The sequence below is a fragment of the Microtus oregoni genome, unplaced genomic scaffold (genome assembly GCF_018167655.1).
Source record: "Microtus oregoni isolate MIOR12 unplaced genomic scaffold, Mior012 000020F_ref0000438, whole genome shotgun sequence".
In the NCBI taxonomy this organism is placed as follows: domain Eukaryota; kingdom Metazoa; phylum Chordata; class Mammalia; order Rodentia; family Cricetidae; genus Microtus; species Microtus oregoni.
This window is the reverse complement of record NW_024543079.1, coordinates 4,862,709-4,875,086: the sequence shown is the minus strand read 5'-3', so window position 1 is coordinate 4,875,086 and position 12,378 is coordinate 4,862,709. Positions and strand designations below refer to the sequence as shown.

General features: G+C 51.0%; 1 protein-coding gene across 1 annotated transcript in view; it reads right to left on the bottom strand.

The window, feature by feature from the left end:
- Window positions 1–12,378, bottom strand: part of Cdh22 (cadherin 22) — a 123,735-nt gene that overhangs the window by 51,158 nt on the left and 60,199 nt on the right. The window contains exon 3 of the mRNA XM_041670875.1: window positions 6,424–6,718. Within this exon, the coding sequence (XP_041526809.1) occupies window positions 6,424–6,718 (295 nt within the window). The remainder of the gene's footprint in view (window positions 1–6,423; window positions 6,719–12,378) is intronic.

Below are 12,378 nucleotides of genomic sequence, written 5' to 3'. Positions count from 1 at the left end.
AGCAGTGTTAGCTGATAGCTATTATTTACCGAATATCCCAAGAAGCGCCGGTTGTACTGCAAAACAGGCTCCTTCGACCCATTAGAGATAACAGCTCACAGGGGGTGGGAGCCAAGGGAATGGGACTGTAGCAGAGGCTGGCAGTGTCCACACACGATTGCACTCCAATCCCATGGTCCAGCCACCAGTTCTATAGTGCTGTACACCATATCCCCCACCCTAACCTCACAGCAGACATCACTAATCTATTGTGGCACTCCCTTCTGCTGAGCCCAAATGAAACCATCAGACTCTCCAGTCACTACCAATTGATCCAGGTAGTTGCAGGAGAGGAAACTGCCTCATTGCTATTCTGAGATTGGGATGGTGCGTTTGTGTCTGTACACCCTGCACACCCAGGGCAGGTGTGAAGGGGGCACCAGGAATCCAAAGTGTCTGCTCGTTTTCTATCTGTGGGTCTCGATACAAAGTAAATTCCAGCAAACATTAGCTATGTCCTTGTCCTCAGATGACTCATCACAGGCTTTCGGAGTCAAGCACACTGGACGCCATGCACAGAGCGGGTGCTAATAAACACTGGTGGGTTTCATTGTTCTTCGCATTTCCTGCAGGGCCCAGAATAAAGTAGTGCCTAATAAGCACTGATTGAATCTAGTCTTTGAGGTTTTTTTTTCTTTCTTTCTTTTTTGTTTCTTCTTTTTTTTTCTGAGACAGAGTTTCTCTGTGTAGCCCTGGCTGTCCTGGGACTCTCTCTGTAGACCGGGGTGACCTCGCCTCTGCCTCCCGACTGCTAGGACTAAAGTTGTGTGCCGCCACCACCCAGCTGAGGCTCTGTGTTTTCAATGGTGCCAAGTGCAGTATCTTGCATACAGCTGATATCAATGACTGGGCCTGGAAGCCCATGAAGAAGAAGACACACGCAGCCTCTCACTGTATCTGAGCCAGGCTGTGACACCCCAGGGGAGGCCCCCGGCCCCTACATTGAAAGACCACTGAGGTAAGCATTTCCCTGTCCAAGCCCCTGCTTGCTACTTTTATGAAGCTCCAAGATTCCACCCCTTCCTCTGCTAATGCGCCTCCAGCCAGGACTCTCTGTGAGCAGGCTCAGAACCAGGTACCCCTCACGCATCTCTACCTGGGTTATGGCGGACACCCCAGTCCTAACCTGCCAGAGGATGACCTCTGTTCCAGACTCCTTCCTCCTTCCATGGACGCTCCAACACTGAGCTGCTCCGAGATCTTGCCTCTCTCCCCCACATCCAGCTGTGTGCTGACCCCCATGGGTTCTACCTCTGAAACACACCAGCATTCTTCCTTCCTCACCCTTGCCACAGTCTCTCACCTGCCCAGCAAGAGCCCTCGCTCACCTCCCTCCTTCCATCCTTGTCTCTGCGGTCTGTTAACAAATAGCCAGGTCAATCTTTCAAAATAAACACCGGATCATGTCACATCTCTGTTCCCATCTCACTCAGCTGCCACTGAAAACCTTCCAGAAACCACAAAGTCCTAAGTACTTCATCTTATGACCCTTTTCCCTGAGGAACCCAAGCACTGTCTGCCGCCTCCCCCTCTCTTCTTCCAGCAATCCTTAAATGCGATAAGGGCAGTGTATCCTAGGGTGTTTGCTCCCTTCACTCCCTGTGCCATAGTGTCCTTTGAATGTGGTGGCAGTTCACTGTGTGGTACCCAACCCAGCAGCAGCTCCAGGGGACTTGTTTTCATTTCTAACAGTCAGGCTCTCTACAAGGGAAACCCTGGGGGTGTGGCTGGGGTGGAGTTCCACGGTGGAGTGCTTACCTAGCATGCATGAGCTGAGTTTGATTCCCAGCACTACAAAGAAGAAAGGAAGAAAGGAGCCCTGGGGGGATAGACGCAGCAGCCTGTGTTAACTAGCTCTCCAGGTAATTTGGGTACACAGCAGAGTTGGGAAACCCTGCTTCGTTCATTCACTTCCCTTCCTTCAGTGTGTGATTCAACACTCTCATAAAAAGAGAATTCCCGGGGCTGGGGAGCTGGCTCTATGGATGAGGCGCTTGCTGTGCAAATGTGACGACCTGAGTTCTAATCCCCAGACCCATATAAAGCTGGAGGAGATGGTGCACATTTGTAGTCCCTGTGCACCTAAAGCGGGATGGGGAGTAGAGGCAGGAGAAACATCAGAAGCCCACAAACCAGCCTGCCTGGCCATGCAGTAGCAAACAAAAGACAAGGTGGATGGCAAAGACCAACCCTGAAGATGCCCTCTGACCTGTGCCCATCCTCTGCGTCATGCACACACACTCACACACTCGAACGTGCACAGGCATACATAGACACTACAGCACAGACCTGAAACGGGGAAGAATTTCTACTAAATGCCAACTAGTTCTGTCCCTGTCACTCCCTTACCCTACTGTGTGGCCTTCTGGTGATCCTCAATTCAGGACACAGTGTCTGGTATGTGCCTGCGGTATGGCGGATCCCTGCCCCCAGTGCTCAGCAATGAACTCTGACCCCAGGAAGAGGACAGGAGCTTGCTCAAGGTTAGGGGGTGTCAGGCCAATTGTCTGCTGAGGACTCGCTTTGCTGTCCTGCTGTCCGGGCCTCAGCGTGGGCTGGCATGCCCCCCCACCCAAGCGTGGTTCATTGGCCCCCGGTGCACTTCCCTTCTCTTTTAAGCTCTGAGTGGTTTAATTTGCAAGCACAGCTGCCTTTCATGTCGCAAGCTGCATCTCTGCTCCCTCTGATCTCGGAAGCTGCCCCATCCACTGCCGCTTGTCAGCCCCGCCCTGCTCAGCCCGGATCAGGAGGTTCAGTTAATTGTGAGTGATTTTCAAAGCCGCCTGGAGTCTCCCAGTGCCGGATCCGCGTCTTCAAAAAGTTACTCAAATAAATCAACTAATTTAATTCCTGCCTTTTCCTGCCCCCTCTTTGGTTCCCCAGCTTGTCCAGGGTGAGTCACCCTTTCTTCTGAGTGCTATGTGAGTTCAGGCTGGGACTCAGGCCAGTACTTCCTACACTCTGGGACCCGAGATGCACCCATGTCCTTCTCCTGAGTTCAGTTTCCCCATCTTTGAAGCAAGACCCTCGCCTCTCTGACAGCCTGGACACTGAAGGCAGGCTCAATCGCAGCCCTCACTGGCTACAGCACCCAATGCACCTTCTCTTCCCTCTGGGCCCTGGTGTTCCCACCTGTTCAGTGGGGTGCTTGACAACAGACCTGGCGTGCTAATTGTCCAGGTGAGAATGAGGTGGGGATGATAGAGCCAGTGTGGCCAAAGTAGCCTGCTTCTTCTGGCTGCCCCAGCCCAGGCCTTCTCTGCAGTATGGTAGACAGAATTTTCCTAAGGCTCCCTAGAAAGTCACTTAGTTGTATAGCGTCAGCTCTCTCCAGCTTTCTGGTCTTTTCTGTGCGTGCGTGTGCAAGTCAGAGAGATGGCTGAGTAAGGGAAAGTGCTGGGCAGGCAAGCCTGGTGACCTGAATTTGAGTCCTGGACCAACATAAAAGCAGGATGTGGCAGCACACGGCTGTAATCCAAGCACCTTTGCAGCAAGATGGGAGGCCAAGACAGGAGAAGCAACTGGAGGCTCAGGGCCAGTGAGCCTGGAGAATACAGCCCAGCAGTAGAAACGAGAGACCCTGCCTCAAAGCAAGGTCTGAGCTGGTGAAGTGGTGCAGTAGAAAATGATGCTTATCCTGCATGTCTGCCCATCTGAGCTCAATCCTCAGAACCACAGTGGAAGGAAAGGCCCAACTCCCCAAAGTCTCCTGATGACCTCCACATATACCCATAGCTTGCATGCACCTGTTCATATTATATATCATATTTTATAGAGGTGTACATTTTTTTTTTTTTTGGTTTTTCAAACAAGGTTTCTCAGTAGCTTTGGAGCCTGTCCTGGAACTAGCTCTTGTAAACCAGGCTGGCCTCGAACTCATAGAGATCCACCTGCCTCTGCCTCCCGAGTGCTGGGGTTAAAGGGGTGCGCCACCACTGCCCGGCAAGATGTGTACATTTTTAATTAAAAAAACACATGCCAGTTTTGGGAAAAGGTAGACAAGACCATGTCCTCTTGGGCCCGAGATTAAACAGAAAGGGACACTGGGCCCACAGAGTCAGGAAATTTAGCTGCCTCTGGCTTGCTCAAGACCTTGGACACGACGCCGTTCCCTGGGTCCCAGTTTCTCTGTTTACACAGTTCCTGTCTAAGCGCTTGGCAACTCTGGAATGTCCTGGGTCTCTGCCACTGACAACCTCCCAGGTATTTTCCCATCCCAGAATTCCCTAGTGAATTGGTTTATTCGAGCAACAGTTTAAGGATCTTTGCTGTGCTTCCGAATGAGCTCTTCCATCTTAGCACGCCCGAAACCAAACTCCCTCTTTCCTTTCATCTCCCAGAGCTGTTCTTCCAGCTCAAGAAATGGAAATTCCATCAAGTTCACCACTCAGGTCAAAATCCCCAATGTAAGCCTTGAGTTCTCCCTCTTACATCCTACATCCAATCCATTAGCAAACGCCTTCAGCCTAGCTTTCAAAACACAGGCACCAGTGACCTCATTTCTGCGTCCCTTCTAACGCCACCTTGAGTGGAGCCGCCACCGTTTCTCATCTTAATAACTGCAGCATCCCCCCCCCCCCCCCCAGAGCAACCAGCTCCTGGCTTTGCCTTCCCCATACCTGTCACTTCTTCATGGAACAGTCATGAGATCGTGTTAAAAATAAGACAGACCCTGTCATTCTTCTAAAGGTCACCATGGCCTGCCTAGCATATGCAGAATAAAAGATCAAGCCCTAACTATTATCTAGATGCCTGCGTGATACTCCGGGAACATAACTCCAGGGCCTTTGCTCATTTGGCTCTCCATCCTCCCACCGTGCCCATCTTCTCACTTCACCGCTTCAGCATCACCTCTGAGAGGCCTTACCGTATCAATCAGTCTTCTGTTTATTAGCGTTTGTCATCTCTAGCCAGAGCATGCTATGTGTGAACATACGAACTCTTGTCTGTCTATACATAGCTATGCCTCCCATGCCATGACTAGCACATAGTAGGTACCCAACAGATTTCTTTTGAATGGATATTATATGTCAACAAACATATGGGCAGTCATAGGAACACACAGGTTTTGATGCCTCTCTCGGTTAGCAAGCATGTACAAACACAGATGTGCCTGCATATAAGCAGGGCTCACTCCTCTGCTGCTCTATATTCCCACTATTCCTTGGGGTCCTCCCTCCATTTTCTCTGGTCCACACTCTCCTTTGAATACCATCAATCTGCTTATTGAGCCAAATTTGGTCCAATCCGGATATACCAGGAAAGACTGTTTTCCCCCCGACACCTAAGCGTTTCAGCTTCTGATGTGCAACCAAAAGGTAGGAGAGCTAGAGTAAGGCCAAGACAGTTTGCATCTTCAGGAGAGGACAGTCTAGGACCCGGGATGCTGTCCTCTGCCTACCTGATTTGCGGACCTCTTTGGCTAATATGGTGGGAAAGAGGAGGCCACTTGAGACCCACACCCCATGACTCAGTCAGTGTTCACCAGAGACATTGGGCAGTGTTTGTGGGTGGGGAAGAGGCACGCTGTATTTAGTCTGGGCACACTGTTCATGCAGATGTGCTCTGAGCAGGCCTTTGTTACATCTACAGGCAGCCGTGTGTTTTCTTTTGTTACCTGCACGGGCTGAGTATGTGCAGTGCCCCTGAGTGTTTCCAGCCACACCCAGCAAAGAGTAGCTGATTCTCTCAGTGCCTTGTGTATGTTGGAGTGCCCAGGCAGCAGGGTCTCTTAGCTGGGGCATCGCAGTCAAGTGAATGAAGCTGTCCCTAGCTGCACCCAGATGGAAGAGCGCCCCAGCAAGATGATACTTGCTGGGGTTTCCCCTGTGCTCATGGTGGCGACTGAGTTGTCTGGTAGCTTGCTTAGTTTGAGAGCCATTTTCTGTACCTGGGGTGGGTAGCTATGGGCAGGAGTGAGATCATGTCAGAATGTGCTGGCCTGGTTGTTGCCCTTTTAGCCTGCAGACTAGCCAGAGGTTGTGCAGGGGCTGCATCTGTGTGCAGCTGAACTTTGAAAAAGAGCTACGACCATGTGAAACATGGCTGGCATGTGGGGTTGTGTCTCTGGGAATACAGCGTGCACATGCCTAGCCGTGCTTGCATGCATAACTGGGCTTGGCTGTGCAGCTGTATCTGAGCCTTTAGCTGTCACTGAGTCCACAGACAGGCCATGTCCACGTGGGGGCTAGGCGTATGGGTGCAGCTAAGGTCAAGTGTGGGCTTTGCCCAGTTCTATACCAGGGAATGTGTCCTGTTCCTGTCTGTCCTCTGTGTCCTAGGGACAGTCACTCTGTCTGCCCTGTCCCTCCCATTAGGACTCAATCAGTTCACACTGGGAGCATCCCCACCCCAGGCCTCACCCATGCATCTCCCCCAGCCCACCTGTAGGTGACAGCTCGGCCACACTGCCGATGTAAGGGCCATGTAGGAAACGTGGCTCACTGTCGTTGATGTCTTGCACTTTGATGATAAACTCTGATTCCGGCTCCAGAAGGCGGTTGGTGGCGCGATCCCTGGCTTGGGCCCTGAGTGTGTAGAAGGTTTTCTGCTCCCGGTCTAGGCGCTCGGTGGCATGGATGTCACCTGTCAGCTCATCAATCAGGAAGATGGTCCCCGCACCCTCGCCGGAGATGGTGTACTTGATGGTTCCGTCGCCTTCGTCGGAATCAGAATGGATCTGAGGAGGCAGGAGGAAGGCAGGGTGGATACTGGGGAAGGCGGAGTGGATAATGGGGAAAGTGGGGGCTCTTCTCCCACACTTTCCCCAACAGAGTCCTGTGGGGCCTGTTCCTAGCGCATCTCTCCTTCAGCTGACCAGCCTGCGCCAATCAGAGCTTTACACACTCCACGAACTCTTCGCCTGGGATTCACCCTACTCTGCCCAGGCCTTCTCACTTACCTTCCCTAGGCCTCCCAAACCATCAGCTTTAGACGACAGCCACTAGCCCACCCTACCCCTGCTCAAAAAACTCCCATGGTTCCTGTTTTTTTCCCCTCATTTTTCGAGACAAGGTTTCCCTGTGTAACAGTCCTGGTTGTCCTGGAACTAGTTCTTGTAGACCAGGCTGGCCTCGAACTCACAGGGATTCACCTGCCTCTGCCTCCCGAGTGCTGGGATTAAAGGCGTGCGCCACCACTGCTCAGCTTCCTGTTGCCTTTAAAACAAAGCCTGGGACAGCAGCTTGCATAGCCCTTATAGCTCCTACTGTGTGCTCATGTATGTGCTCGTTTGTGTATGTGTGCGCATGTCGGGGGTCGTGGGGGACGGTGTCAGAAGACATCCTTAGGCATCATCCGCTATGGTTTATTTTATTTTATTTTTGAGACAGTGGCTGGTCCCCTAGCTCTGGGATGACAAGAGCATGTCACCATCATCAGCTCTTTTCAAATGTGGGTTCTGAGGAATCAAACTCAGGTCCTCATGCTTGCTTGCAAGACAAGTACTTTGCCCACTGAGCTACTGCTCCAGTCCTGAAGCTCCTATTCTGAGCAGTCATCCTTGTTCTCGGCCTACTGAAAATCCATCCACCATACAAGGCTTGGCTCCTTTGCCTCCTCATCTCGAAAGCTTTGCTGGATTCCCTTCCAAGAGGTATGAGTACATGCAGCCATCATCATCATCATCACGTTCCACCTTGCGGGATCACCGTTCGTGTGCTCCTCAGACCTCCGTGTGCATGTAAATGACATGGGCAGCTTTTAAAACGTGGCCCTGGCTCACCCGTTCTGGGCTGGGGCTTCCCAGTTCACAAGCCCTGAGCTGCTCAGTGACCCACTTTATGCTTTCGTCTCCCCCGGCTTTATTACAAACCTCTGGAAATGGAAGATGGGCCCATGACTTGCTATTTTGTGGGGACCAGGAGTGGGAGGGGGGATGTGATTGCTGAGGTACCTGTACCCATCAGGCATTTTTCAGGGCAAGGAGCACATTTATCTAGATTAGGACTCTAATTAGAGCAGCAGCAACAACAAAAAAAGATTAGAGCAAGCCCCATTCAAGCAAATTTTTTTCCCCATTTACTTAGGGAGGGCACACTACTGGGGAGCTACCATGTGCTCCCTCCCTAAACTCTCCTACTATATTCAAAAGCCTCCTGTGTGTCTTACATAAATCACTGCGTCTCTCTGAGCCTGCCACTCCATTTGTAACAGGGCAGATTCTCCCAGAGGGGCGGGGTGGACAGTCCCCTAAGGCCCTTGCCAACTGGCCAGCACCAGCCACACAGGAAGCGAGATGCTGCCCGAGGATTGGGGCTGGAAACAGGTCCCACTGAGCAGTGCATGGCCCCTCTGACTACTGGGTCACCAAAAGGTCCAAAATGCTGGGAGGTGGGAGCAGAGAGGGACTACTTAGGTAAGATATGGAGGCTTTTGGCTTTTTTAGCACCCACTGCAGATATACCTGTTGGCACTAGCTAAAACTTAGCCTTGCCTGAGACACATTAAGTATCTGACACATGGAAGCCATGATTATATTATACTAAGCATTCACTATTTATAACTGGGTTTTTCTCCTGGTACAGCTAGGCGCCAGACCCCAGGCTATTTCCACTGCACTGGCATCTCTTGGGGTAGGAACCAGCAAGAACCTGTTCTCTTGCAAACAGAAACACCTAAGACTTCACCCTCCAATGCACAAATCTCCAAGCAGCCCCAAGCAGAAGAAAACCCATCTGGATGAAGCGGCGGCTCCTCTCTAAGCCTCCGTGGAGATGGGGCATAAAGGAGACAGTCCCTACGGCACTTTTGTGGCCTGGCTGTGGCAAATTCCAGCCCCCTCATCTTCAGAACAGGTGCCAGAAAACTCATCAGGAGGAGGGCCCATCCGGCCACGCAGGGGGAGCTGGGGTGTAAATTCTGTGGTAGAACTTCGTGTCTGAAAGGTGGATCATAGAAGTGCCATTTGGAAGATTGAATGGCCCATAAACATTTTCATATTTCATTAGCCGATTAATGGGCATCTCTCTCTTTTTGGCGACTCTGCTGATTCTCAGCAGAAATTGCCGGAGTAAATGGAGGCGTCTGGTGGAACCTTTCCGGGTCCCCGTCCTGTTATAGATTGCCCCAATTAATGCCCGTCCTGGGCTCCTTCTTCCTGTCCAGTTACTGTTAATAGATTTCTCATAAGTGGCTGGATTGTAAAAACCTCATAACTCAGTTTAATGCTCCCAATAAAATTATCTCAGATGTCGGCCCTGAATCATTGGCAGCGCCTGGGATGAGGGGACCTGTCTCTTGTTTGTTTGTACTATTCTATCACCTTTCCTTGGGGAGGTACAGGGGGGAAGGCGGGCTATGGCCTCTCTTACGCTGTCTCTGCCCACTTCTCAGATTGACCTGGTATCTGCTTATTTGATCAGCGTTGGATCTTGGGAACAGCATGGTAGAGAGATGAGACTGGGAGAATTATCTTCAATGGTGTCCGTCACATCCCTGTGAAATGGCTGTGGCCTGTCTCGGACAAGGAGAAGTGCACAGAGACGGAAGTGATCTCAGTCACGTGGCACAGTGTGGAAGCTCAGCTCGGAAGTGTTGTGGTCATGGGAAGGTTCATTTTGCCCTTCTGAGTCCTGGCTCCCCACCCGAGGCATGCAAGCCTACCCGGCACAGTAAAGATTAAAGTGGCTCAGTGGTTAAGAGTATTGGCTGCTCTTTCAAAGGACCTGGGTTCAATTTCCATCACCCACATGGCAGCCCACAACTGTCTGTAACTCTAGTTCCAGTGGACCCAATGCACCCACACAGACATACATTTGGGCCAAATATCAACACACATAATAATTAAATGAATTTTATTTTATTTTATTTTATTTTTTGGTTTTTCGAGACAGGGTTTCTCTGTGGTTTTGGAGCCTGTCCTGGAACTAGCTCTTGTAGACCAGGCTGGTCTCGAACTCACAGAGATCCGCCTGCCTCTGCCTCCCAAGTGCTGGGATTAAAGGCGTGCGCCACCACCGCCCGGCAACATTAAATGAATTTTAAAAAAGATTAAATGAACGCATGTTGGCAATGACCCAAGCCTCTGGCCATGGTGGCCTCCTTCCTCCTCTGTATTCTGGAGCTCCATGATGTACAAGCAAGGTCTCACATCCCTTGACATTTTGTTTTTTCTTTTTATTTCATTTTTTGTTTGTTTTTTAGAGACATGGTCTCAGGTAGCCCAGGTTGGCCTGAAAATTACTAGGTACTCCCCCAACCCAGTGATGGTATTACAGCTCAGCACCCTGATATGTTCACAGAGACCTCCTTCCTACTCTCAATGAGGGCCAGGGAGGAGGGAGTGGAACCCTGAATTGATGCCATTAATATTCTGTGATGTGTGACACAGTAGCTCTTCTCCAGGTAGACTGCCAATCAGCCCAGAGAGGGTGGAGCCAAGAGCCCAGTGCTGCGGGACTGGAATCAGCATTAGAAGACTGTGAGCCCCCCAGTTGTGCAGGGCAGCTGGGGAGTGGGGGATCATGGTGTTCTCATTTACTGGACACTTCTGGGACACCCCCTCTGCAGGCTCTCAGCACACAGTATGCAGATGTCTTTGTGTACCCCAAGTGAAGACACCAACATGGTGCTTGCAGAGAAAATACAGGAGCGTGGAAGAGCTGAGCGTGCACGCTTGTGAGTAAGTGTGTATGCTTCAGTGCACACATGCATATCAAGTGTGAGATTGAAGTCCCCTTGAGGGCACAGCAGAGAGTCCATTTTCATCTCCACCGTGGCGCCCAACACAGGGTCTGACAGTAAACACATTGACCACATGATTAAGGACGTAGATGGCTGCTAGAATTTCCTAGCTGCCTGGCACTTCTGGGCCCATTTGCCTTCCTTTCATATTCCCATCAAGATGCCGCATTTGAGCCTCAAGTTCAAGAGTCGCCCACTTCTAAGGGGAAAAAGAATTTTCTCACCTCTGAGGCTCGGGTGGACACTAGCTGGACAATGGAGAATGGTCACAGGGCTCTTACGGTGCTCTAAGCACACAACACTGGAGTCTTCAGCACGACCTCTGCCTGCTACATCCTCCTCCCATGAGCTCACCAAGATATTCTATTCTCTCCTATTATACAGATAGGCAAACTGAGGCTCAGAAAAAGGTATACATCCTACCTGAAACCGCACAGCTCACAGCAGGCAGGTCCAGAGCCAGTGTGACACCATGTCCCTGTTCTTACTACCACACCGGGTGGCCTGTTTCTGAGGAGGAACCCCCACGCCACCTCATCCTCAACCCTAGCCTTCTATCACAAACACCGAAACCATGGGCACGGCGGTGCTTCATCCCAGGGGGCTGCAAATGGGATTTATGGGGCCATTAATTACTTCCTCCTAATTAAATCAAAATTAAATGCGAGCAGAGGTGGGGTTTCCTTATTAAAGACAATTAAATGGACAGCAAGGCTACGCAAATAAAACGAGTTCAGGATTTAAACAGAAAGCAAATCAAATAAAGAGCCTCCCCCACCCCCGCCCCGCAATGTAAGGGGTCTGTTCACGCAGGCACGACTCGTAAACCAAGAGTTCATCAATTTTCTTTAAATATTAGCAACTTAATTAAATCCACTCTCCTCCCCACTCTAATCCCGCCGTATATCTAAAATAGATCTCACCGCCCACAGGAGTTGGTCATAAGTGCTGACCCCATAATTCTATCTTTTTTTGAAAAAAAAAAAAGTAAAATCCTACAAAATCCACATTCGACTGACAGGAGCCTCAGGGGAAATTACAGTTCAGAAAGGGGATTAGTGAAAGTACCCAGATTTTATGGAAATGCTGGGAGGCTACTTTGGGGGGGTCGTGTTTGAGAAGGTGAAAGGAAGTGGCTGGGAATGTCGGCTGGGCAGGGCTGCGCTGTGCAGGGAGCTGTTGCTGGGGCCTTGGCGGCGACCTAACCACTGCAGGGCCTGGTGGTTCCTGTGGGTGCTGACAGGAGCCTGGCGGTGAGTGATGGAGAGGGCGGTTGTGAAATCGGCTACCGTTGGGCACGCGGGGTTCACAGCCTGGTTCTGTTGCTAAGCTACCTTTAGAATTCGACAAGGACTGATGCTCAGAGTGACTCCCTGGGGTGGGGGACCAGAAAGCAGAGATTTCACTGGAACCGTGGAGAAGTCCTTCCTCCTGGCAGAGCGAGGGGCGTGGCATGACGGGAACTGGCACACACGCATGTGCACGTGCGAGCATTGTATGCATGGGTTTGGTTTGCTAGGGACAGGTGACTTAAACAAACAAACAAGAAAACAACAGCAACCCAAGCTCACATTCTTAAGACTGACAGCCTCCCTCCAGTGAGTGATGGGAAGCTAAGATGTGTTCAGAACCGAATGCAGGGGTTACTAGAACCTG